Source organism: Eulemur rufifrons, chromosome 14 (assembly GCF_041146395.1).
Source record: "Eulemur rufifrons isolate Redbay chromosome 14, OSU_ERuf_1, whole genome shotgun sequence".
NCBI lineage: Eukaryota > Metazoa > Chordata > Mammalia > Primates > Lemuridae > Eulemur > Eulemur rufifrons.
Genome location: NC_090996.1, coordinates 28234526 through 28261541, shown reverse-complemented (window position 1 = coordinate 28261541; position 27016 = coordinate 28234526). Strand labels below are relative to the sequence as shown.

At 42.9% G+C, this 27016-nt stretch overlaps 2 protein-coding genes and 1 non-coding gene across 7 annotated transcripts in view; all 3 read right to left on the bottom strand.

The window, feature by feature from the left end:
• The window catches only part of TXNDC11 (thioredoxin domain containing 11), a 61959-nt gene extending 55729 nt beyond the window's left edge, over window positions 1-6230 (bottom strand). For 4 of the 5 annotated variants that reach the window (XM_069486915.1, XM_069486917.1, XM_069486916.1 and 1 more), the window contains exons 1-2: window positions 5847-6230; window positions 492-708 (exon numbers count right to left, since the gene is read on the bottom strand). In XM_069486915.1, the coding sequence (XP_069343016.1) occupies window positions 492-708; window positions 5847-6097 (468 nt within the window). In that variant the 5' untranslated portion in view covers window positions 6098-6230. The remainder of the gene's footprint in view (window positions 1-491; window positions 709-5846) is intronic. The other variant, XM_069486914.1, reaches the window with a different exon arrangement.
• A 6036-nt stretch (window positions 6231-12266) lies between these two features.
• ZC3H7A (zinc finger CCCH-type containing 7A) overlaps window positions 12267-27016 on the bottom strand; it is a 38047-nt gene continuing 23297 nt past the window's right edge. The window contains exons 14-23 of the mRNA XM_069486913.1: window positions 25847-26043; window positions 25174-25274; window positions 24554-24735; window positions 23916-23992; window positions 23168-23301; window positions 22659-22764; window positions 20023-20131; window positions 18313-18446; window positions 15521-15684; window positions 12267-13175 (exon numbers count right to left, since the gene is read on the bottom strand). Of these exons, the coding sequence (XP_069343014.1) occupies window positions 12986-13175; window positions 15521-15684; window positions 18313-18446; window positions 20023-20131; window positions 22659-22764; window positions 23168-23301; window positions 23916-23992; window positions 24554-24735; window positions 25174-25274; window positions 25847-26043 (1394 nt within the window). The 3' untranslated portion in view covers window positions 12267-12985. The remainder of the gene's footprint in view (window positions 13176-15520; window positions 15685-18312; window positions 18447-20022; window positions 20132-22658; window positions 22765-23167; window positions 23302-23915; window positions 23993-24553; window positions 24736-25173; window positions 25275-25846; window positions 26044-27016) is intronic.
• Window positions 16666-16772, bottom strand: LOC138394913 (U6 spliceosomal RNA). Its single transcript, XR_011235430.1, has one exon. It is a non-coding gene; the product is annotated as a U6 spliceosomal RNA (small nuclear RNA).

The window sequence follows — 27016 nt, the reverse complement described above, 5'->3', positions numbered from 1 at the left end:
TGCAGCAAAGTTTTACCATCTATGAATTCTATTTGCCTATACATCCCTCTTACCTAGCCCAAAGGTGGCATTCATTAAATATCTGTTTAATCTAGTTCTGGTCCATGTATTAAAAAGGTCAGCCTTGTCTCACTGTAGCGATATATCATACATAAATTTCTCCTACATAAAATACCAGACCAGCAAATATCAAATGGATACACAGGAACTAGGATTTTCAGTCCCCCCACCTTGAAACCAAACAGCATGGACCCAGGTACAAGCACTGGCCTGAGTCAAAAGACACAAAATCTGCTCCCATCCCTGCCTCTGACTATAACCATCACAGCTGGAAAGCCTCTGTTTCTTTACAGAAGGCTGTGTAATTTACAAAGTACTCCTGGAGTTTACCTTGGCAAAATCTACCAGTTGACCAAGGTATCTCTGGGGACATCCTATCTTCCACATAGGACTGACAGTCACTTGATTCTCAGGCTGAATGTCAGCATTACCTGGTCTGAAAGCCGACTTGCTGCTTGTTCAATTTCTGCCCTGGCAGTGATGGACTGTCCACACCATGGGGCATAGAAGAACAGCAGTATCACCTCTGAATCATGGCGAATGTTCTCTGCATAGTCCAGCTGGCCCTGGAAGAGGTCAAGGACTGGAGACCTCGAGGAGAAAAAGCTGACAGGTGGCTTTGCTGGTATTATCACATCTTTTGCTCGACTAAAATAAAAGCAAACACAAACAAGATTGCTTAGGTTATCTTCTTCTAACAACAGCTCTGTGAGGAAGGAGAATGAAGCGTAAAAGAAAAGTCCTCTTTTGAATAAGAAAATGAGTTCCCAAATCACTACCCTGGAGTAAAAATACTCTGTGCTAAGGCAACATCTGGCTGAGCAAACACAAGACGTGAATAATATGCTGGAAAGGATTCTCTAAGATTCTGTCCCCCAGGTGTGGGCTGGGAGGGCAGTGAAGGGCAGAGGACGATGTCCTTGAATAATCCATATTCTTGCCTCCCACACCCCAAAGATTTCACCCTCATCTTTCTACAGCCTTTCTACACTTTCCACAGGAGCCACTGATCTGCAGGGCTTTAGAGCCACCAGCACATGAACTCAGAATTATGGGGAGGGCACATCCATGCTACCATTAGTAAGATTTCTATGGGAGATACTTACAATCAATTCCACTTTCAGAAAACATTAAGTTTATTAGCGGTGTTGACCTGTACTTACCAAGGGGCATTCAGGCAAAAGTAACAATTAAACAATAATATACAATTTCTCCAGATATATATCACAATCCTAAAGTTAATAAAGAGAAGTAACAAAGCAACAGCCTATTTAACTAACAGGCTTTCCAAATACTTAAGTTTCCCAGAAGAGAGAGGTCAGGAGGAGGGGAAAAAAGAACACTGAACAAGTGGTCAGAAGTCACAAAGCTGCCACTACTTTCCCCCATCAAGACAAAACAGATGTGGCTGAGGCTGCATCCCATCAAGTTAACGGGACCAAATGAATATCCTGAGCTGTCCACGTATCTGCACTAAAATGGCATAAATCCTTTATTGCAGTTTTGCTAAGAAACAAAAAGAGAATATAAAAATGGAAACCTAAAACAATACTAGCTTAATCCAAAGGAAGGCAGGAAAGGACCAAGAGAGGAACAAAACCCAGAAGATACAAATGGAAAACAAGTAGCAAGAAGGTAGATTTAAACCCAACCACATCAATAATTACGTTAAATATAAAAGGACTAAACAACCCAATTAAGAGGAAGAGACTGCCAGATAGGATAAAGCAAGACCCAATTACATGCTATCTAAAAGAGATACATTTTAAACATAAAGATATAGGATAAAAGTATAAGGATGGGAAAAGATAAGCCATGTAAACAATAAGCATAAAAAAGCTCACATGACTTATCAAGTAACAGGTAAGAACATACCCCAGTTTATTTAAATGTTATTCTGTAATTTAATAAAAACCTACTCATATATCCTATAACTTGGATGAGTCTCAAAATAATTGTGCTGAGTGAAAAAAGGCAGGCACTAAACAGTACATACAACATGACTGTATCTATATAAAATTCCAAAACAGACTAAAGTGTTAAAAGGAGAAAATCACCTATTTATTCACTCAGACTAACATTTTAACCTTGCTATCACAGAGCTTTCAATCTATACAGAATACCTTCAAAACCTAAAAAACTCAATCACTTATACAATTATTCAAAAATCTTTACTGAGCAACTATTACTGTGCTTTAGGCGTCAGTACCGAGGCTAAAGCGGCTAGCACTGTATCTGTCAAGGAGCTTACTTTCTAGGAGAGGAAGACAGGAAAACAACCCGACATGTAAACAATAAAAATATACAATGATCATTGCTATGTGGAAAATCTAACAAGGTGATTTGACAGAGGGACATGGTAGCTCCTCTGATGGGGTGGTGGGGGTGGTATCATTTAAGCTGAGACCTGAATTACAAGACGACAGCCATGCAAAGAGGTGGGGAAGGTCTTGTGGCAAAAACGTGACATATTTTCAAAAGATCAAAAATTCTACTCTTTAGAGGAATTATTTTTCTACCGTTCAAATTGTTTGTTAAGCATCAAATAATGCAATCTGAAGAAAAATGTAGGTCTCTAACAGCCAAAGAAAAGATAATCATCAACTTAGTATTTTTGCTCTGCATGTTCAGAGGAGTTCCTAAAATAAATGAGCCAGATAAAATACAAGGCCAGTTAAAAATCAAACATTAGCCAGGGAAGAGAGACATTTGCCTCTCCTCCATCAGAAACATTCATGACTTTCCATTTAACTCTTCAATTTGCTTCACAGTTATGACAAACTATACCTAGATCAAAGATTTCAAGCAGCTCTGAAGTCTAAGTCTGGCATACAAAAAACTCCAGAGTTGGGTACAAATGAGAAAGAGCTGTTGTTGTTGGGCGCAGTGGCACAGATCTATAGTCCCAGCTATTTGGGAGGCTGGGGCAGGTGAATGGCTTGAGCCCAGGAGTTCAAGGCTACAGTGTGCTATGATTGTGCCTGTGAATAGCCAGACGCCATCTCTTTAAAAATAAATAAAGAAATACATAAATAAATAAAAATTTTAAAAGGCCAGGCCAGGCCAGGCCAGGCACAGTGGCTTACACCCGTAATGGCAGCACTTTGGAAGGCTGAAGTGGGAGGATTGCTTGAGCCCAGGAGTTCAAGACTAGCCTGGGCAACATAGTAAGACCCCATCACTAAAAAAAAAAAAAAAAAAAAAAAATTTTTTTAATTAGCCAGGCATGGTAGTGCACACCTATAGCTCTAGCTCCTGGGAGGCTGAGAAAGGAGGATCACTTGAGCCCAGGAGTTCGAGGTTATAGCGAGCTATGATCGCACCACTGCACTCCGGCCTGTGCAACCGGGCAAGACCCTGTCTCTAAAAAAAACAAAGGCCTATCAAAACCTCAATTTTTATATGAAATTCATATCCTACACCACTTCTTTCCAAAAAGGATCTGAAGCAGCTTTGAAATTACAAAAAGGATAAAAAAAAATGGATATATGTACACATACATATGTATTTATACACACACAATTTTTTTCCTCCAAATCAGGGTAAGAGGAAAGTGAGTAGGATGTAGTCATAGAGCTATAATGCACAAACATGCAGCTAGGTGGAGATTAAATGCCCAAAAATGCACAATTATTAACTGTCGCTCAATCCTAAACCAGTCCTTTCTACACTGTTTTGAACTCAGCTAAGCATCAGACACTGAAGAGGGCAGTCACTTCTTCAGACCTGAAGCTATTAATAAAAACTAAATTTAAAAAACATCCTATTCTCCCTTAAGCCTATATTCTCATTAAAGCAAAGATCTTAAAGTAAAATAGGAAAAGGGGGACAGAAAGGTTAGAGTCAGTTGTATAATGATAAAATAGTATCATGACACCATTCAATCAAAGATGACTCTAAAGAAATTAATCCGAGTCTATTAAAGACTCAAATTTCCCGGTGACACAGAAAGGAGATGAACATGCAGCCATTCACCAGTTCACTCCCTTTGCCTGAAGCAGGTAAGGATCTTGTTCTGCTAGCTCTAGTAAGTGGATTTACTTCCTGAAATCTCAAAGACCTTCATATATATTAAGTCATGTTGTTTTGGAACAAATACTTAGCATTATTTCCATAGATGGACAAAACGATGTAAATAAATGCCACACTCTTGGAGAGGGGAAAACCTCTCTTCCTAATTTGAACCCAAATGCTACCTTGCAACACTCTACCTTGTAAAATACTTTGTACATTTTCCTTGTGGGAGACAATAATAAAGAGCAAAGAGTCTAGTTTCTGGCAATAAAGGATTCAAATTCTAGCTCAGCCACTAAATAGGTGGGTGTGATTTGGGGCAGGTTTTAACATGACCAAGGTTCAACTCCTTCATCTGTAAGTTGGGAAAGATAACTGTATCCAGACTTTATTGGGGATTGTGAGATTTAAATGAAATCCATACTAGGCTCTCAAGTATGTGTTAAGTGAATAAATGCATTCATGTAAACAGTAATTCCCAAGCAGGCAATTTTGCCCCCCAGACTCTGGCAATGCCTGAAGATATTTTTGGTTGTTGTATCTGGGAGTATATGCTACTGGCATCTACTGAGTAGGGACCAGAGATGCTGCTAAACATCCTACAATACACAGGATGTCCCCCACAAAAAAGAATTATCTGGCCCAAAATATCAACCTTGCCAAAATAAAGAAAACTTGCTGGTAGTACAGTACCTGGCACATGGTGGAAGCTCAATAAGAATCATGATAATTTGTTCTCTTTCTACTAAAATCCCCAATCCTTTGATATCTCTTTGATAACAGGGGCCACATATTGTGCTCAATAAACTCAAAAATGTTTTGAGTTGAAATTTTCCCCTTGGCCAGTATGCCAAGAGAATGTCATAGATACCACGGTAGCAACATACATTTTATAAATTGGAAGGTACAAAAGGTATACTGTGGATTTGAGAGACCAGAAACACACCTGAAATATAAAACAAATTTGGTATCTATGTACATTCCTGAAAGGAGGCACATCAGTTTTTATTGTTCCTGCTCACTATGCTCCAGCCTACCCAGGTCTTTTTTCCAAGAAAACACTAAGCCTGTCCAGGCTCAGAACCTTTGCACTTGGTGTTCCCTCTACCTTGGTCACACTTCCCCCAGATCTTCCCAGTGCTGGCGGCTTTTCCTTCTAGTGTGAGTTTCAAAGGTCACTTCCTTAGCAAGGTCTTTCTGTCCCACCTTCATCACTTCTTTCCCTGCATGGCCCTTACTTCAGCGCTTTCTGTCTGTCTCAGTCACTTGGAATATCCACTCAAGGGAGCAGAGACTTTTGTCTTCATCGTTCACCTGGACGAGTGCTCAGCACATAGGAGGTGCCAATAAATAATTCTCAAAAAGGTCTGGGACTCTCAAACGGTTGTGGATCACTATACCAGAAACTTAAGGGAAATGAAACAGGTGAGAAACGAGGCTCCTACAGCCTGGACAGAAGTGACAGGTACACCCCTAGAGACCCCAACTGGCGAGGAGGAGCTCAGAACCCCGGCCCACCTCCCTCAGTGCAAAAACCGGATAAAGGGGCGCCAGGCAGCACCCGGAAACCGCGCCATATGGTAGGCGAGCTGGCCGGCCAGAGGGAGCCATGGCCCAGGCTCGGGAGAGTCAGCCGTTCCCAGCAAGGGCCGGCCTGACCTCCCCTGCGAAGGCCGCTACAACCCCCGACCCCGAAGACCCGGAGCCGGCCACGCGCCGCCGGCCAGGCGGAGGAAAGGCCGGCCGGAGACCCGGGGTCCGGGCCGCCTCACCTGCAGGTGAACTTGAGGGCGAGGAGCAGCGCGCAGCCGAGCGCCACGGCCCCGCAGAGCAGCTCAGGCCGCCGGCGCGCCATGAGGGAGGCGCCGCGCAGCCCGCGGCGGAGCCGGCCCGCCGAGGACGCTCCGGCCGCGGCCGGGCTGAGGGAGTCGGAGCCCGCGGGGCCGCCGCCGCCGCCCCCACCCTCGTCCTCGGCGTCGTCGCTGCTGTTGCTGCCGCCGCCGCGGCCTCTGCATTCCGACATTACATGCTCCCCGTCGCCGGCTTTATACTGCCGCCGCCGCTGCCGCCTGGGGCCCAAGGGCCCGGCCCGGCCCGGCGCACCCCAATCCCGCAGCCAGCCGCGCCCGCTAACCCGGACCCTCCACGTCAGCCGCGCCGCCGCCGCGGCGCCCGCCCCCGAGCACGCGGCTCCGCCCCTGCCCACGGAGTCTGCGCGAACGGCGACACCGCCCGCGGTCCCGCCCCTCCAGGCCACGCCCCTCACCCTAGGAGCCTGCACGTACGCTCTCACCGCCCGCAGCTCCGCCTCCTTCCCGCAGGCCCCGCCCCCGTCCACGGAGTCTGCGCAGGACCTGCTCGCGAGGACGAATAGAGCTTTGGCACGTGGACCCGGCAGTCCTCGCTTGCGCCTCTGGGTTTTAGAAGCGGTGACAATAAAGCAGTCGTGTCCACTTCTCTCACTGGAGGATGTAGGTGCCGTTTCTTTAAATCTCCCCTTAGCGGAAGGAAAAAAATACATGCAGTGGCGAGAAGTGACCCAGGACCCAGGAGCGAGGCAGGAGAGGTCGCTCGAGTTTTCTGCGCCTCGGCTTACACATCTGTAAAGTGGGAGCGATGGCAGCACCTTTCTCACAGGCTTGTTTCTGAAGATTAAATGAAGTGATTGATGGCACGTGCCAGACCCGTAGTAAGTGCTCAGTAAATCTTAGTTACTGCTGACTCCCACTGTCAACGACTTGCATCACTTGAGTGCTGTGTGGCCAGGCGCTCTCCCTGCATAGACCACAGCCCTACGCGAAGCCTCTGTGCCTCACGTACTCACTTTATAGATGGGGAACCCGAGGCTTGGGAAAGTCACCTGACCCGTTCACAAAGTTCACAGGCCAGAAATTCAGACTCAAAGGCGGGCTGCCCTGGCTAAGAAGCCCCTCCTGTGACCCACTGCGCTGTGCACCTCCAATGTCTCGGTGGCTCTTTTTATGGGCACAAGTCAGGGTTATAGCACTCGCTGTTTAGGAAATAGCTAAAGGAGGTTAGCCAGGCTTGAGAATCCCGGGCTCCTGGGGGACACTAGAGGGACCCTGGGCAGGTTGGTTGTTCTCTCTAGACACAGTTGTTTGAGGGCTGGTCCCACTAGACATGTGTAGCGCTCCTGAAACTGCACGCCCAAAGGAGGTGTTCAGTAATGAGTGTTCCTCTCTCACTCTAAATATATGTTAGGATTTTCTAAGTAAATTTAGTGATTTAAGAAAAAAAAAAGGTGAGGTCCTTGAGGGATGAAATGTGATTCGAGAGTGACAGGAAGAAATTGTTCCTGTGACAGGGAGAAGTAAACCCAGGAGTAAGTGAATGTGCGTAGTTACACAGGCCTCAGATCAAGATGCAGCCTGCAATGTCAGTTACGACATACTGGTCGAATAAAACTTTGAGGGAACTAAGCTAATATGATGTTATACAAAAAAACAAAAAGCCCAGCTGAGAGCCAGAAGTTAAGGTGAGATCCCCACTTCGGCCACAGGTCAGCGGGGTGACCCCAGTACTCCCTATCTGGTTGTTTCCACAGATGTCTAATGGGATTGTCAACGGCCATGTTGCCAGGTGGGCCAGACACTCCATATGTCAACCACCTGGGCCCAGCGTCAAGGCGCAACATGTTGCAAGCCTGTGTACGCCTGCCATTTCGCTATTCTTTTCTAGATCTTACATCTTTTTTGCTCTTTCTCCACTGCCTTCTTTTGCAGTAAGTGGGTATTCTCTAGTATACCATTAATTCCTTTAATGATTTTTAACTTTTTTAAGTTCCATCCTTAGCAGTTGCTCTAGGGATTATAATATACATTTTTTCAGAATTTACTTCAGATTTATACTAACTGAATCCCAATAAGATGTGGACACTGCTGCAAAATAGCTTGTCCCTCACCCCTTTTGTGCTGTTACTCTTTTTTTCTATATGTTACAAACACGACTATATGGTGTTATTCTCATAGAATCTCATATTAAAAAGCTAAGAAGAGAAAAAAATATATTTATAGAGATTTTTTAAAGTAAACTTTCTAATTTACCATTTTTAGTGTTTTTGATTTGTGTAGATTTGAGTTACCTGGTATATCACTAATGAAACAAATATGGTCAAAAGTCACCAGTCGGCCGGGCGTGGTGGCTCACGCCTGTAATCCTAGCACTCTGGGAGGCCGAGGTGGGCGGATCGTTTGAGCTCAGGAGTTCGAGACCAGCCTGAGCAAGAGCGAGACCCCATCTCTACTAAGAATAGAAAGAAATGATATGGACAGCTAAAAATATATATAGAAAAAATTAGCCAGGCATGGTGGTGCATGCCTGTAGTCCCAGCTACTCGGGAGGCTGAGACAGGAGGATCGCTTAAGCTCAGGAGTTTGAGGTTGCTGTGAGCTAGGCTGACGCCACGGCACTCACTCTAGCCTGGGCAACAGAGTGAGACTCTGTCTCAAAAAAAAAAAAAAAAAAAAAAGTCACCAGTCCTTATTCACTGTAGGTTGTTGGGCTAATATCTACCCTACAGTTCCATAAGACACCTGCTGTTTGCACAGGCGTTTCTAAGGTTCAAAGCACTTTTGCTGCTTGTGGTTCATCTCCTGAGACCCACAATCCCTTGTAAACAAATGCAGGCAACATCTTGCTGGCCAGGAAGCCACTGAGGGTTAATAAAACGATGCCTCTTTTCCTCTTCTCCTTCTGGGCAACTGGGCTGCTACTCTGGCACCAGAATGTTCTTCCAAACCAATATGAATTAGTTTCAGAATACACCAGGCTGTTGGGGTCAGGCAGTACTGCTCTTCAAAAGTTAGGTCAGCCCTAACTTGTCCACATCAACCAGTATCTGAGCTTTTCATGGCCACTTTTTATACCATGATCATATGGTGGGATTTGAGAAGGGGGTGGGGAAGAGGATTATATGTGTGTGTGTGTACAGTCATGTACTGCACAGCAACATTTTGGTCAACAGTGGACTGCATATATGATGGTGGCCCTATAAGATTATAATACTCTATTTTTACTGTACCTTTCTTTGTTTACACAAATACTGACCATTGTGTTACAGTTGCCTACAGTATTCAGTACAGTAGCATGCTGTGCAGGTTGGTAGCCTAGGAGCAATAGGATATACCATCTAGGTTTCTGTATGTACACTCCATGGTGCTTGCACATGGACTAAACCCCCCAACGACACATTTCTCAGAATGTATCCCCATCATTAAGCGATGCATGACTGTATCTCTCCCCCAGATGTTAATCTTTTCTTGGAACCAGAGAGAAATAATGCTCATTAATTTTTAAAGCTTCCAAGCTTTTCCTTATAAAGCAAGACATGCCTAACATGGCACAAGACAGAAGGCAATGCAAGAAGGCCAGGCTCTTGGCCTGGGGACTCTGGGCAATCAACGTGTCTGTGTTTCTTGGAGACTTTGTATCATATCCTCAGAATGGGCTTTCTAGAAATTGGCATTCATCCCCTGCAACAAATACCCATGAGAAGCCTGTATTCTAATCTCCCTGGGCCAACTAAAGAGCATTTGAAACTTGCCCTAACTGGTCAGGGAATGTGCTTTCCTTCAGCTTCCCAGCCGATGCAGGTCCCTGGAACTAAGTCAAACCAACCTCAAGGACTCTATGCAAGCAGTCCTCACAGAGTAGGCAGCCCTGGGGGGGTGAGGATGATGGGGAGGGCCGGGCACCTCCAGGCAGTAGCCTGACTGCACAGGGCACCTCAGTCATAGGGGCAGCACTGTGCAGAAAGGAGGTCCCTGAGGGTAGGAAGGGTGCACCTGCAACCTCCACACACCTCATCAAGGCAGATGCAGCAACTCCCTACAGCCAACAGAACTCTGAAGATACAAAAACTTGCACGGCAATGTTCATATTCACAATCGCCAGAACATGGAAGCAACCCAAATGTCCATCACCTGATGAACAGATAAACAAAATGTGCTCTATCCATTCAATGCAATGTTATTCAGCCATAAAAAGAAATGAAATACTGGTTCAGGCTACGAAACAGATGACTCTTGGAAAGTTATGCTAAATAAAAGAAACCAGTCATAAAAGGCCACACGTTGCATGATTCCATTTATATGAAATATCTGGAACAGAAGCAGCCATTGCAACAGAAAGCAGATTAGTGACTGCCTACAGCTTGAGAGGCCGGGGGAGTGAATAGATTTGGGGAGTGATGGCTAAGGTGTGTGGGGTTTTTTAGGTCATGAAAATATTCTAAAATTGATTGTGGTGATTGTAGCACAACATTGCAAATATACTAAAAACAACTGAATTGTACACTTAAAGATAGTGAAGTTTATGTTATATGAATAATACTTTTGTAAATGTTAAAAAAACACCATATGGAAATAATGTGTCTGAGCAGACACACCAATTATTACTGTTTACTAATACTATGGGATTGCAGTTTTGCTCTTTCACGCTATTTTTTTCCTTTCCTTTCTCCCCTACTCATACCACCTGCTTCTCCAAAGCTGCCACAGGGAACCAGGCACATGTAGGATGGAGGTGCGATCTCACCATAGAATAATTAACGCTGACTTCCTAATGCTGAGACCAAGGTATGCCAGGCAGGGCTCTTAGTTGCAAACCAAAGCATGAAACTGGCTGATTTAGCAGAAATGGAAATTACCAGAAGGATGGCTCAGAGCACGGAGAATTGCTGAGAAGGGAAAGCTGAATCAGGGGGAGTTTGGGGGGGTAAAAAATCTTAAATGTTAAGTTTTCTAGCCTAAATTCCAAAGGTCAAAACACCCAACTTTTTAATCTTTAACCTGAAACGGAGCACCAGAAATGACTTTTTAACACTTACTATTCTCCCTGGAAAAAGAGGACAAAAAGAGTTCCAGAGGAATGAATGCAGGAAAAAAAAAAAAACCATGTAACCACAGCCACGAAGCCAGGGAGCCAAGGCAGAACAGTAAGATTGCCATTCTCCACCTACAGAAAACATAACCCCTGCCAGATTACTGACCTGGCAGTGAAGATGCACTCCTGATACACCTGCTCAGTAACTGGTTCAGAGGCTCTCCCAGCATCCCCAGGGAGTCACGGGGGTTCCTTGGCACAGCAGCCTCTGGTTCTGCTCGATGCCCTGCTTCCCCCACACTCCCAGCTGTGCCCTCCTCTCCACCCTGTGTGGACTCACAGAGCAAAGACCCTTTTCTGTTTCCCCACATCCCACTCATTCAAGGTTGTCATGAGAAAGTAACTTTGCCTGGCAGGTTTTAGGATTCGTACATCACAGCCCAGTAGATCCTGTCCTTAAATTTCCGAGCCATTCCCCTGCTGGCTACACCCAACAAGGACCCAACACCAGCTGTGCACTGAAGTAGCTGCCCCCACCTGGACCATAGTTCTTCAGCCCTTCTCCCTAGCTCACTGGTTGGCTGCAGAGAGGACAGCTTGGCCACTTCTTTATCACTGCCAGCCCACCCTGACCATGCCCTCGGTGGTCTCTTTCAACAACCAAATGGCCCCATCAAGAGTGTGTGCTGAACAGTTGTCTCTGTGGAATCCCGCAGCCCAATCTTATCAGCTGACCATTATCCTTCCTGCTAATCTAACTCATGTAAATGAAACACAGAAGAGCCCCTAAAAGAGTTACCATGTCAATCAGTAAAGAGCCTCTTATTCAGCCCAAGTTCAGAGGAGAGGGGGGTAAAGTGAAAAGCTCCTTTCATGTCCTTCCAACTTGCATTCCATCACTCATTACTTGAATAAAAATCTTTTTTAAAAAACAACAGTTTGTCCACTGGACACAATAGCTCATGCCTGTAATCTCAGCACTTTGAGAGGCTCCGGTGGAAGAATCACTTGAGGCCATGAGTTGGAGACCCGCCTGGGAAACAAAGCAAGACTCCGTCTCTACAAAAAACTTTTTTAAAAAAATCAGCCAGGGCATAGTGGTTTGTGCCTGTAGTCCCAGCTACTAGGGAGGCTGGAGTGGGAGCATCCCTTGAGCCCGGGAGTTAAAGGTTACAGTGAGCTATGACAGTACCACCACACCCCAGCCTGGGTGACAGAGTAAAACCCTGTCTCTAAAAATTAAACAAAGAAAAAACCAACTTGTGATTTTTGCACCCAGTTTTAACAATTCTTTGTGAGAAAAAGACCACACCAAAAAAAAAAAAAAAAAGAAAGACAAAAGACATCTCTATATAAAATCTTTATTACAGGCAATATTGGTCCATACACTACACAATACCAACAGTACAAGTTTAATCTTTCAAAATCATCATTTAAACAGCAAAAGACCAAGAAATAAAATTTGAGTCAACTGATTATTTTTCAAAATATTCTCAATGCACATTATCCTCAGTTCCCTTATTATAATGAAACATACAAATACAGAAAAATACCCCATTTAACATATACTAGTGTTAAATGGTTATTTGGCTTAAAATCTGGGTTAAGAAAATCCTTTTTAGCAACCTACATACAGATAAGTGGCAAACTTTATTATATTAAACAAATTCATTCCACTAAAACATGTAAAGAATTTGATCCATCATGTGTTCTGATCCCAGTACAGTGTTTATTCTCTTACCGTCATGGTTCTTATATGAAGGACCAACTCAAAGAGCTGTCCTAGATATAACCTTATCCTCTTCCCCAACACACTTCATCCAAAAGTCTGTTCAACAGATGGCAACCGGGCAGCAGTCACTTCGCCATTTGGTGCCAATGGCTCCGTGAGAGCGTGGCCAGACCTGTGAAACAGCCGTTTTCCTACCTACTGTGGGTTGCTGCTCAGGAGGGACGATACACGCCAATACAAGCAGAAAGTCTGCAGCGCCTCTGCTACGTGCCTTAGAACACTTTCAATTTTTCTGGTCAATGCTCTGATTAGGTAACATACATAAAAGCCAGCATATTAGTTTAAATCTTTAAACAAAAAACTATATTTTCCAAAGTCATTATCATTTGGGGCAATTAAGTGATCTTTTCGGGCTTTGTTGAGCTTCATCTTTAGGGCATCTCTTCTTTCTTCCCATTCGTGAAGTTCGGCGTTTCCATGTGCGAATTTACAGCTGCTTCCTTCTGTGCAGGTGCCGTTCATATACCTGTTAGGACAAGTCAGCTGGTGAGTGTCCACGGGTTGGTTACAAAAATCACATCATGATTTTGAAAATGCGTACTTCACTAGCTTTGTGAATTGCATACAACTTTTATTAGGAATCTCAAGCCTAGAAAAAATGTTTTATAGCCACGACATCCACAGTAGAGAAATTAGGACTTTAAACCATTTAAATGTATTCAATGAAAAGTACTAATGGGGGGGAAAAAAGACTACAGACATTCCTGATGCAGTGGAAAGAAAGCAGGTGGGATTTGTTAGGTGTGGAGTCGAGGGGGAGGGGGAGGAGGAAGGTCTAGAGTGTAGTAGGAAGATTCGAGCTGGATTATCGTTTGTGCAAAGTGAGGGTTGGGAATGGAGTGTAAAAAATGGTTGGAAATAGGGAATTTTGGACCATTTATTATTGTAGTGACAGTAATTGTCTAGATTTTGTAATATGTTAAAACTAAAGGTTTTATTTTTGGGCTATTGTGAGTTATTGTTAAGTTTATATTCTGGCTAAACTGTATTATAGTAAAACACAAGCCGTTTTGGCTGGATTTTGTAAGATTTTATGTTTTGAGATTTTGGAGGAGACATTTGAAGGGGGTAGTTTTAGGAGGAGTAGACTGGAGTTTTTTATGTCCCTGGATAGAGTAATTTTATTTAGTTTTAAGAGTCCCCAAAACCAAGGAAGGGCAGAGGAGACGAGGGCTATGGATTGGAATAGGTGTTTCTGGATTTAACAGTGCCGTAGGCCAAAAGGCCGGGGTTTTTTGGTTTATCCGTGGGACTTTTGCGTGGAGAAGTGGGAGCAAGAGAGAGAGCGGAGGAATCTGAGAGCCAGTCTGTGAGTTCCTACTTACCAGGAACAGGATGCTTTTAGGATGTGGATTTGAAGCTCAGCGAAGGAAGACCCGTGGGATTTTTTGAGGGACGAGAGTCAAAGAGATAGGAGGAACTTGGGAGCGAGTTTGTGAGCTTTTATTTTTTGAGGATGAAACATGGACTGTGAAAGTCAGTAAAGGGAAGATTTGGGTCTCGGTCCAGTGTCTTTTTTTTCCAATTGGTTTAGGAGGGTCCTGGTGGATAATTATCTTATTTTGGCTGAGTTAAAACATTTTGTCTGTATTTTAGGATTAGAGACAAGTTAGAGAGAGGATTCTGTATGGCTCAGGACTTTTTTTAGTCACCTTGTCAGAGATAAGGGAGGTTATTGGCTTTGAGGGACTCTTTGATTAACTAAGGAGACTGGCCTTTCTTTCTTTAAAGATCTATGGACATTTTATTGGTGATTTAGGGACTCAGAGGAAGGTAGGATTTGGGAGTTAGCCCGGGACAAGCTGTCGCTGTCTGTTTTTTGAGTCGTAAGTTTGTCTGTTAGAGCCTTAGAGGACATGTCTATCCCGTGTGCCCGCTTGGGTGTTGGCATCAAATGTTAGGTCTGGAGCCAAGAGAGAGACATGGAGTCTCGTGTGTAGTAAAACGTCGTTTATTTTGAGCATCTGGGTGCAGGCGAAAAAGCATCCACCCCGAGGGAGGGGAAAGTTTTGGGTTTATAGAGGGCTTTTTTTATGGGGGGGGAGTGAGTCACATCTGTAGAGACAGGGGAGGGGGTAGCTTCGTCCTTATTAGGGGGGATAGGAATGCCGGTATGGCTGCAGCTGTCTGTGGTCAAAGTTAAATTTATAACCTTGGACTCTCCAGACTCCTGCGGCTTTTGTTTCACAGGCTTTATGATATTTTTTGGGTTCCCACCCGGAACAAACCTAATAGCATTAAGTAAAAAATGGCTTCAACAGTTTTAAGGATCATGTGGAGCTAAATTTGGAAATTAAATATACACAGCGATTTAACAACATTAGGAGCAATTCAAAATTATCTAGTTTTCCCTGAAACACTTTCTAATAAGACTTAAAGGAGTGATACTATCATGTTAACATTTCCCTTCGATCTAAGTTCTAGGTTTACTCTTAAATATAACTTAAAAGCCACTTCCAATCTGATGAACATCTACTCTGAGCCAAGGCTGTGGCAAAGGGTTAGAGAATCGCGGCTGTGAACTCAAAGATCATTTGGGCAAATGTGAACGAACATGCTTCTCTATCCAAGTCTCTCAAGGCCTGTCACACTGATACTGGAAGACTGCTACACCTCTTCATGCAGCCACAGGAGCGTGAAGAGATCAGCAGCTAAATACTTTGAACTAAGACGCAAGTGTCCTCTCAGGGTCCACGAGGGCTCAGCAGCGTTCGAACTTTACCACCCAGATGCTCTCTGTCTACTGACGTCATGCCCAGGAAAGTCTCGACTGGCAATTTTCACGTGGAAGAAATGTTAAAACCCACGTACCTATCACAAATACTGAAACAGCCTGTTGGGAAGCGGTGCTGCCAGCAGTACTGGTCGTCCTCGGTGTGGAAAACCTTCTCCTTGTGCTTCTCCGAGGAGATGTGGCCCTGCCACTGCTTCTCGCTGTTGCAGTTCTTCCCGCACATCCAGCAGTGAAAGTCCACCTAAGGAGCAGCAAGGAACGTGTCCCCTCAGTCACCTGACCCGAGACCCATGCTCTATTCCCAGGGAGCCCGGGGCGGTGGGGGAGCTGGGCAAGGACATAAAACTCAAAGTCAGGAATAGCAAGGAAAGGACGGCCGCGTGGGCAGGCAAGCCGGCACGCGGGAAGCATACACTAGGGGAGACACATTCTGCCAAGTGTCCAGGAAGTCTCCGGCAAGGAGGTGACAGGAGCTGGTATGCAAACAAGAATGTTCGCTGGGAGGACAAGAGGCAGGTTGAAACCAGGATTCTGGGAATAACGAATATCTTAAGGAAAAGCAGAGAGGCTACTAAAGACCAGGGCGTGCCAACTCCGGAGGGACTAGCAGCAGCTGCATTCAATGCACGTGAACTGAGCCCCCACTACAAGGCCCGGCTTGTGCCAGGCGGCAGGGAAGGAAAGATGCTGCCCCAGCGGGGGACGGCCCACACAAGAGCAACTCTGTTACGGTGGAATTTAAGTGCTACCACAGATACAAACTTTATTTTTTTGTTTTTTTAAAGGCTGGTCAAGTGAAGCAGTGGCAGTGGAGAAGGAACAAAGGAATCTGTAACTGGTTATGATCAATTATGTGTAAACACCACTGCACTCGGACCAACCCCGATACAAACTTTAAGTGTCTGGATAGTATTTCTCAAATGTCCTGGGTAATAACTCCAACACTTAATAAAAACAGATTCTTCCCAGCAGTTTGGGAAGCCGAGGTAGAAGGATCACTTGAGCCCAGGAATTCAAGACTAGCCTGGGCAACATAGCAAGACTCCATCTCTACAAAAAATAGAAAAATTAGCCAGGCATGGTGGTGCACACCTGTAGTCCCAGCTACTCAAGAGGCTGAGGCAGGAGGATCACTCGAGCCCAGGAGTGAAATGATATGATATGATATGATATGATAGCGCCACTGTACTCCAGCCTGGGTGAGAGAGCGAGACCCTCTTTTTTTTTTTTTTTAAATTTAAAAATTTTACATGTCATCCTTGTGCAGGGGCCATGCTAATCTTCTCTGTATCGTTCCAATTTTAGTGTATATGCTCCCAAAGCAAGCACGACCCTGACTCTTAAAAAAGAAAAAGATTCTGACTCAGTCTGGAGTGTAAACAAAGAACCTTTATATTACTAAACACCTTTATTGTTACACATGAGGTAAATCTCATGATCCAGAAAGTCAGGGTGACCCTGCTTTGGGAACACCAAGGAACACTTAAGTAAAGGTAGCACCGGAATCGGCGCTGAGCCCTGACAAACGTGGCATCCCAGGGCACACCATAAGCAGACACACAGGGCAAGACCAGGCCATGCACGTGCCCCGCAGTGGGCAATGGATCTGGACCCGACTGAACCAACACAGAGAGTTGCCAAAAGCAGAACACTATACAACCCACCCACTGCTAGATTTGACCGGCTTAAAAAAATAAAAATTTAGGCCGGGCGCGGTGGCTCACGCCTGTAATCCTAGCAGTCTGGGAGGCCGAGGCGGGTGGATCGCTGGAGGTCAGGAGTTCGAGACCAGCCTGAGCAAGAGCGAGACCCCGTCTCTACTAAAAATAGAAAGACATTATATGGACAACTAAAAATCTATATAGAAAAAAATTAGCCGGGCATAGTGGCGCATGCCTGTAGTCCCAGCTACTCGGGAGGCTGAGGCAGTAGGATCGCTTAAGCCGAGGAGTCTGAGGTTGCTGTGAGCTAAGCTGATGCCACGGCACTCACTCTAGCCTGGGCAACAAAGTGAGACTCTGTCTCAACAAAAAAAAACAAAAAACAAACAAACAAAAAAAAACAAAAAAAATAAAAATTTAAATTAAAAAAAAAAAACAAACAAAAAACAGAACAAGAAACAAGCAGCAGCGTTACACATTCGCTTACGCAAATCCTGAAAAGCACACCAGGCAGAACAGTAGAGTGTTTCAGAATAAATGCATATTTACAACGATAGGTAAACACGGCCTCCAAAAATACACACTGGATCTGGTCCCTTTGGGAAGGGGAACAAATGGCTTCCAACTTTATCTGCAACATTTTATTTAGTTTACAGAAGCAAATACAGCAAACTGTTAACATCAGTTAACATGGGCTGGTGGGCTCAAGATATCCATGTTACCCTCTTTACTTTTTCGAAAATTTTAAAAGAAAACCAAAACGGTTAACAGACCACCGGCAACTTAATGTCCTCGTGGAACGGCAGAGGGAGGGGCCAGACTGCAGGTAGCAAGAGGGGACTGTGAGGACCGCGGGGTGGACAGCCCACGTTTCCTGAGCATCTTCTGTGGCCTCCCACCAGGATAAGTGTCACAAACTCATTACGCTTCACTTCTCCGTCACGACAGCCCCACTCGGAGATGTAAATAATCTGCCCAGGCTGGTCAAGAGAGAAACCAGCACTTGGAAAAAGGATCAAGGAAAGGATTTTTTAGCATGAAGTGACTTGGACAGACGGCAGGAAACCACTGGAGAGACGATGAAGACACCAGAGAACAGAGCAGGCGGGCGGCGAGTGGCGGAGCCAGGTGTTGGAGTAGGTGGGAAAGGAAAGAAAGGCTCTGTCAACAGCTCAGGAGGGCCAGGTGAAGTGACCGGTGGTACTTACGGTAACTTCGGCATAATCTGTTGGCATGTGAATTTGTTTTCCATTTTCCTTGTTGGACTGACTGGCTACATCATCACTTTTTTCATTTTTTTGACTCTTTAGCCACAGTTCATAAAATTGCTCCATATCTTGTACTAAAGAAAAATAAATTACTTTCAGCAGCTGCAACTAAACACCATTTAAATACACACAACGTCATGCACATTTTTGGTACCAGTCAGCATACATTTTCAAAGGCTGAACGAGACTGATTATATTAGACACAGAGCTATCTAGTCCAAGCAGCAGATAAACTCATGCTTAAGAACCAATTTCAGGACTGTTAGAAAACAAACATTAGTTTTCAAGATTAATTAACTCCTCCCTGCATCTGCAAGACACTTTGGGGTGTTTAAAACCCAGAAACCATCGTAAGCATATTGCCCGAAAAAGCCTCAGGACTGCTTCATGTCACCCTGCGTTCCACACTCGGTGTCAGAGTCAGAACCACACGGGCTACTTACGTGGCTGGGGGGTTGGAGCTGATACTCCCCTTACTGACAAAAGGTGAGAAACATACTACTACTGGACCAAGATTCTGACCTGATGGGAGGCCATCAGTCAGGCCACAGTCCTAGAGGACCAATATGCAGGAGGGCTACTGACAGCAACGCAACCGTGACCAGTCCGGGCAGTGGCTGCCAGTTGCTTCCTATGGCAAGAACAGGTGTATTCTGCATTACTGTCAGGTGCGCCAGCCAGGGTTTCTCAACCTCAGCCCGGCTGACATTCTAGCCGGACGATCTTTGCTGTGGGGGCTGTCCTGTGTGTGCACTGTCGAATGTTGAGCAGCATCCCTGGCCTCTGCAACACTAGATGCCGGTAGCACGGTCCCCCAGTTCTGACAATGAAAATGTTTCCAGACACTGCGGGAGGGAGGGTGCGTGGCAAAATTTGGACCCACTCAAGAACCACTGTCCTAAAAACTGGCAATGAGAATCCTGTCAAAACTTGCCTTTAGTAAGACCTGACTGCACGGCCTCACTTCCAACAAGACAGCTAGAGGGAGTCTGGCACGACTCACTTTCTACGCATGTGGTTGAAACATGGCAGGTGACAGCCCTAAAGCTGGTTGGTTCCTGTAATCCAGGAATTGCAGAGATCAGTTTACTTAAGATTAAAAAACAATGATCCTTGGAGTAAAACATTTTACGGTCAAAGTGAAAGGCTGTCTGAGGTTCCTCTCAAGGACGCCCACAATAAACTTGACATTTGACCAAGATACACATTCTCTCCCTGAGCCTCTGAATCGGGGCCTGTTCTATTAGTAAGGGCTCCTTGAAGAAACCCCCAGTTCTAACCTAGTTAATTCAGAGGGCAACTATTTACAATGGGAGCAGATGGTCTGACTTAAACAATTATGAAAGAACTGAACTTTCCCAGATATTTTTCAAGAACACATTTAATGCATTTAAGGACGCAGACCTGTATATTCATATCCAAACCTGACCTAACCAAACACAGATCAGACGTCAGATTCTACTCCACTGAGGTTGTAGTCACATTTTCCAGGCATCGTTACCAACAGAAATACTGATGAAACAGGGTACAACTGTTCAGAATGCAAACTGCTCTGTGTTCACAGGGAGCTGGCATATTTAGAGAGGAAGGGAACTTGCAGGCGAACTAGCTTTCACAGATGTCAAGGACACAGCTAAAAGATCAACTTACTCCCATTCTCCTTCATGTAAGTCCACACTTCTCGCTCCTCAGGACTATGAGCAAAGGAACAGTTTCCAACATATTGACATTTTTTCCCAGAAGCAATATGGTTGCACAGCTGTATTAAAAAAATGAAGACAATTTAAGACAGAGTCCACAGAGTAAAACTGCCTAATTTTTACACTGATGCAAAATAAGCATTATTATCCATGCTAACGCTTAGTAATAAAATTCTAAAATAAGATTACTGTGATTCTATTCAAATTGACTATATGCCCAAAATACATGAGATGATATTGATAGTAAGCTTTCTATCTGAAAATTTTTCAAAAGAAAATTTCCAAAAGAAAGGAAATTATGGAACATTTTCTTACATAAAATCTCTGTAAAGTTCCTTATTCAGAACGTTTCATCTCCACAATGCAAATCTCTAGCCCTCTCAGTCTGACAGTCTTACTCTCCCCTGCATAACACTCATGATGGCTCCATGTCAGCACTTGAGAAGCAGTAAAGAAACTGCAGGCTACTCCAAAGGTTATCAAACAGTGCCGGAAACATTTCAGAAATTTAATTTACTTATACTGGAAGCTGACCCGGCCCTAATTCACTAGATATGCGTAATCTGAAGACAGTTATCACACTAACCAGGCCAATGATTTACATAGCTTTCAAATAATACATCTTCTGGATATGTGTATTTTTATTTAATAAACTGAATACAGTGATACTGGTAGAAGAATAAAGTGACAGTCATCAGCAGATACAGAATTCCCTAAGAATCATGACCAGCAAGAAGCAAGGAAACCTCCAGCACCGAGAGAGCTCATTCTTAAATACCACCAATCTACTGGTCTTTACAGAGCATAAATCCTACTGTAACTGATTATTAGCTTATCTTTGTGTTTCAACAGGAGCTGGCCCTATATTACCTAGCTTATGTAATATTAAATGCTTAGCATCTGTTTTTGCTAGAATTCTAAAAGCGGTCAGTCCTTAACACTGTGCATTTCCTCCCTTGGTGGCAGTGACCCCAACCTTAAAATCTTCTGCATAAAGTCAGTAGTCAATAAACAGTCTGGTGACTGACTTATTGTATTCTCTCCCCAGTCAAACCCCAATAAGTACTTAGTCATATCACTAGGCAAACATTTACCATAGTCTTTCAAAGCTCAATGATAAGAAGCAGGGAGAAGAGAAGAGAAAGGAGGAGGCTGGGCCTTGTGCTGGGATTTTACATAACATCATTGCACATAAATATTCTCAATTACATATGAGCAAACTGAGGCTGAATAACTTGACTGGGGCCCTTCTGGCAGACTTTGAAGCCCATTGTCTTTGCACCTCACACCACACTGTCTACACACATACACACACAGAGTATAATTTCTTCTTTTAGAAAAAGAGTCCCTTAGCAATACCTAGTGTGGTAGGAAAAAAAAGAGGAAATAAGCTATGGTAGCATTGCACAGTGGTACACCACGTTTGAGACTAAAGAATCATCAATAGTCCTGGGCAGCTGTCTCGTGACTCAGTTGTCCTCATTTTCACAAAGTATTTGACATATAAAATCTACGTTATCTTTTAAACCACAAGGTGTCATGGTTCCAATAGACCTCTTTCCCCCTCCTACACAACCTATCCATTATCTCTGTCTAAAACCACTTTGGATAAAACACAAATACACCACAACCTTGCAAAGACTGACCTCGTTGCTTGTTTAAGTTTTACAAAATTGCAAGGTATTCTAGGTGATAAAAATTCATCTATCTCTTCAACTCTTTCTGGCAGTTCAGAGAGGGAGGCTCCATTTAGGAGGGGACTCTGCAATCCAACTGCCCTGCTTCTCTGGGAAAAAGGTTCTCTCCATAGTTCCTCACCAGGCAGAAAGTAAGTTAACTCCCTGTCAGTGCTCCAAGTGCCCCTGTCTATGAATTCACGTAATGGAATACCTCTAGACTCTCTCCAGCCCCTCCCTCTTGAGAAGAGGGAAGTCCAGAGACAACTCAAGTGGTGTGCTCAGACAGTCATCTCCAAGATCACATAAGGCGCGACCGTGCTCCAAGATGGAACGTGTTATCACAGGAATGAAATACTACCCTAACTTTAAGGTGGTCTGGTATTTTCATTCAAAGGGTTTTTTGAGGAACACGTTCCTCTAACATTAAACATTTTCCTTTGGGTTACTTTTAGAAAGTCCTATAAATTGGGTATCTGTTGGCCAGTATCCCTTGCTTTGGTGAAAGAAACAAGGCATGGTAAGAACAAACTCAGCAATGGCATTGATTATAATACAGAAGCCTTGGGCTTGACATCAAACCTGAGGAATCAAAATTAAATGAAGTTCTCACTCCCTCCCAAAAGTAATTCAGCTAAAAAATAAGTTAAATTATGCCCATAACTTTTTCTCAATTATATTATCTATTTACTTTTTCCAAGTGACTCATAAAATTCCCATCAATATGAAAACTGCTATAGAATCACACACACACTAAAGGGGAAGGAAAACAAAGACAGGACCATTCAAATTGCATTATTACTGATGAGCATTATTTAAAGAGCTTGCGTTTCAATCTGAATTACTACTATTTTCTAATGATTTGAAATGCCTAATAAAAAAAAAAGTGGCTTAAAAATTACGTATGTACATCAAACTGTAAAGGCATTTGTTTCTTTGTGGGGAGAGGACGGATGTTCATCCACTTCTTACGTTCAATAGACATCACTCTCATCGCACGACGATCTTTGGTCCACCTAAGAAAAATGGAGTTCAGAAAAAACAAAGACACACTGGCAAAAGACATTATATAAAGGGAGAGGTACACAGTTTGTACCTGAAGGACCAGAGAATTTTTTTTCTCAACCCATCTAAAAGAAATGCCTTATGATTCTATAATTTCACCTTCTGTTGATATTTACAAACATTCTCTACGCACCCTAAACAAAGAATTGATAAAATACATGAAAAACACTACTTTTGAATTCTTAGCTTCTAAGTCCTAAAAATCTCTTCCCTTTTGTTTTATAATTACTCCTAAATTATCTATTTCTTTCTGCTCTCTTCAAAGCCTTAATCTTTTTTCTTATATGAATGATTTTATACCTATGAAACAGAAAATTACAAAATAGGCATTGTTTCCACGCACACAATACTTACGAATGCCTTGCTTTTGCACTACAATATTTTCTGTTTTTGTCTGGTTCAATGACTTGACCATTTCTCAGACACTGGGCACACACAAATTTTATCTTCATATTAAGAGATCCAGGCATTATTTGATTTCCAAGTACCTTAAACGATTAAAAGATCAGTTTTAATTTTAATAGAAAATCAGTTTTCTGACAGACTACTGAATCACCATGAATTTTTTTTTCCAACAGTATACAATTTTCTGGTTTTGTCTGGTGAGAGCATTATATATATGCTCTGATAACCAAATCTCCAATTCTCCCCCCAGTTGCAAAAAAAAAAAAACAAATGGTAAGAGCAGATTACAGATGCCAAATTTCAATTTGTGAAAGTCAGCTTTAGAATTGATGACTGGGATTGTTTGATTTTTTAGGGGGGTTTTGGAGGGAGAGCAGTGAAAAAACAAAATATGCCAGATGGGAAGCAAAACTACAAACATAATCTACCTCCCTTACACCAAGAATCCCCAAAGCCCAAGTACATAGGCCAAAGCTAACTGAGAAAACAGTGCCCTACACTCTTGGCAGGTATTGTGGGATCCCTAAATTTTTTTTTACAATGATCAACTAAAATGCTGTTTCTTCGGAATTATTCAATTGAACGAACATTACGAGAGTAACAGATTGTAAATGTTAACTGCATCTGCCAACAACCAATATCTATCAGGCAATGTCAGAAAGGGTACCAAGTACAGAAAGTACACAAGAGAAAATACCTGTGCTCCGGGTACATTTGCTTCCAAATTTTGCCAATATCGTTTAGATTCTTGAGCAATAGCATCATGCGAGATACCTGGGAAGTGTACAAACCTTCCTTAAAATTCTGTGTATAACAACAACAGTCCACCAGTGTGGTCACAGTCACCTCAACTCCCCAATTATTGTCACGTAGCTTAATCCATCATCAAGGATGAGTAGTATCACATTACTCTTTTTCAAAGAGCAGCTCACAAAGGAATATAAATTCCCCAAGACGCTCCTGGAGAAGTACGAACACAGTTTGTTTTCCACTGCCACCAAAAAAACCCCATTGACTGAAGGCCCCTTTCCGCTCCAGCGTCCAGACATTGATCTCCTCTCGGCAATAAACAAACATGCAGGGGCCTGAATGTCTACAAATATAGCTCTTTGTGCCTTCTGAGGAATATTTCTTCTCCACAAATCCACACTACACATATGAACTTGTGTCAACAATTAATTACACAAGACCACACTCAAAATAGGTACCTCTAAAATCAAAAGTGACTACACAGTTTAAAGCTCAGGACAAAATCAACAGTGTTGCCACATTCCTGTTTCATCACACCCTGACTGCTCTTGAGGAGACACGCTTCTCAATCACACCCAATCCTACCTGTTTCATTCTGCATTATCCAGACTTTCAATTCCACAAGACTATGGGCATAGAAGCACTCATCTTCCCTTAAACAGCCATATCGAACCTCATGTCGACATAAATCAAGCTGACACTGACCATGAAAAGAACGTATTTTGGAGTATTTTACTGTTGTCTCTCGCAAAATGTGGACAAGGCACCTAAGATGAAAACAGAGTAACATTTTAATATTGTTTTGCCATAGATTTAAAAAATATACATATATATATGCGCACACATATTAATGTCAAGTTCTAGAGCAAGAATACATTTTAAATCTTTCAGGAAAAAATAAATTATTGTATGCAAATGTTGAATTATTAGGGGGGTATAATGACATTTTAAGCCATAGAGTACCTAAACCCATGTCATAAGAAGCTATAAATCAGTAATGCTTTTCTGTTTTAAATAATCAATTTAATAATTATTTAAGTCCCAGCAAAATCCACTAAAGTATGTTTTTAAATAGTCATTGTTCTTCAAAACAACAACAAAAAAGGAAGAGGGGGAGTGCCTGGGCAGATACTACTACTGGTTTTATTTGGATCTAAGAAAAGAATCTATTTTGTCACTACAAAAATTAGAAACTACCAACATACTTATTGTCTTCAAACTCATGCTTTGTAACCGGGTGAGAACAAGCAGTAGAATTATCTTTATTTCTTTTACTTATCATTCTAGGCTTATGATCAAAACATTTCTGGAATAGAGAGAGAAGGATTATCAAAAAAACATAACACAAAATTTAAATTTTGTACCCAGAATATTGCCCTAGTTTCAATATCCTTATAAACTTACACATTATATACTTATACCAATTAATATTCTATACGAAGTCTTGTGGGGGGATTTTGTTTTGGCTGGAGCGCAGTGGTGCAATCACAGCTCACTGCAACCTCCAACTCCCAGGCTCAAGCTGTCCTCCCGGCTCCAGCCTCCTGAGTACAGACGCGTGCCACCATGCCTGGCTTATTTTTTAATTTTTTTGTAGAGATGGGGTCTCACTATTTTGCCCAGGCTGGTCTTAAACTCCTGGCCTCAGGTGATCCTTCACCTTGGCCTCCCAAAGTGCTGGGATTACAGGCGTGAGCCACTGCACCCAGCCTCTGTATGAAGTCCTAATATTACTCTTTTTCATAACAGTGGCAGCTTCCACCCACTGGGTGAATGCTTTACCACAAGGAGGACCTGCACTAATACTCTATGCTCCTGGGTTTGCAAGCCAGAACCTATTACCAATTTTAAGCAGAATGTAAGTCTTGGAGAAAGCACCTCACAAAGAAATATAAATTCCCCAAGATGCTCCTGGAGAAGTTTGAACACAGTAAGGTTGATCTTTCCATTGCCACCAAAAAAAGCCTCACGACTGAAGGCCCCTTTCCGCTCCAGTGTCCAGACATCAATCTCCTCTTGGCAGTAAGCAAATGTGCAGTGGCCTGAATATCGACATTCCTCCTCAGCAGCAACATCTAGAAAGACAGGGAATGAAAAGACATTTAAAACATGGCAATTGCTTTTTTAAAGCTAATGAATATTAAGCACATTGAGGACATCATTTGAATTTTTATGTAACGGCTCATGAACAGCTTTAAACAATGATACACATATTAGTATCTAGAGATGGTATCAACTCTTTACCAAAAAACAGCACCAGAAGCCTAAATTGTTTCTATTACAAGCTGAGAAAAAAGCGTTGATAATCTCATGTACTCCACCTAAGTTTAAAAAATCATTTCGGGACATTTAAAGCTCATTCAGAAAAAGTGGTCTGACAAACACGAAAATATCAAGTTCTCTCAAAAGCATTATAAATGTGGCAATATTTTCAAAGACTCAGTTCAGTGTTCTGATTCTGTTTAGAGAGAACTTAAAGTTTGAGACAGTTTTCTAAAACTGAGGCGGTTTTTTAAAACCTGATCAAAGCCTGATCAAAGTTGTTTCCATAAACAACTATAAAATATATACAAAAAGTTAAAAACAGTAAAGATAATATAAAAAATATTAATATCTCAATCCAAGGAACTTGTCTAATATTAGCTCTAAATATTTTCAGTAACAGTAAATACTGGAGCCGTTATAATAAATGTAGCAAATATAGTCATGCACCACATGACATTTCGGTCAACTATGGATCACATATACAATCTTATGGTCCCATAAGATTATAATACCATTTACTATAACTTCTCCACGTTTAGATATGCTGAGACACACAAATACTGACCACTGCGATACAGCTGCCCACTGTATTCAGCACAGTAACATGCTGTACAGGTTTGTAGCTCAGGAGCAATAGGGTGTGTAGCACGCTAGGCCATCCAGGTTTGTGTAAGTACTCTATGATGTTTGCACAACGAAACCCCCTAATGACACATTTCTCAGAATGTTATCCCTGTTAAGTGATCCATGACTATCATTTATCACTTACATAATATATACCAA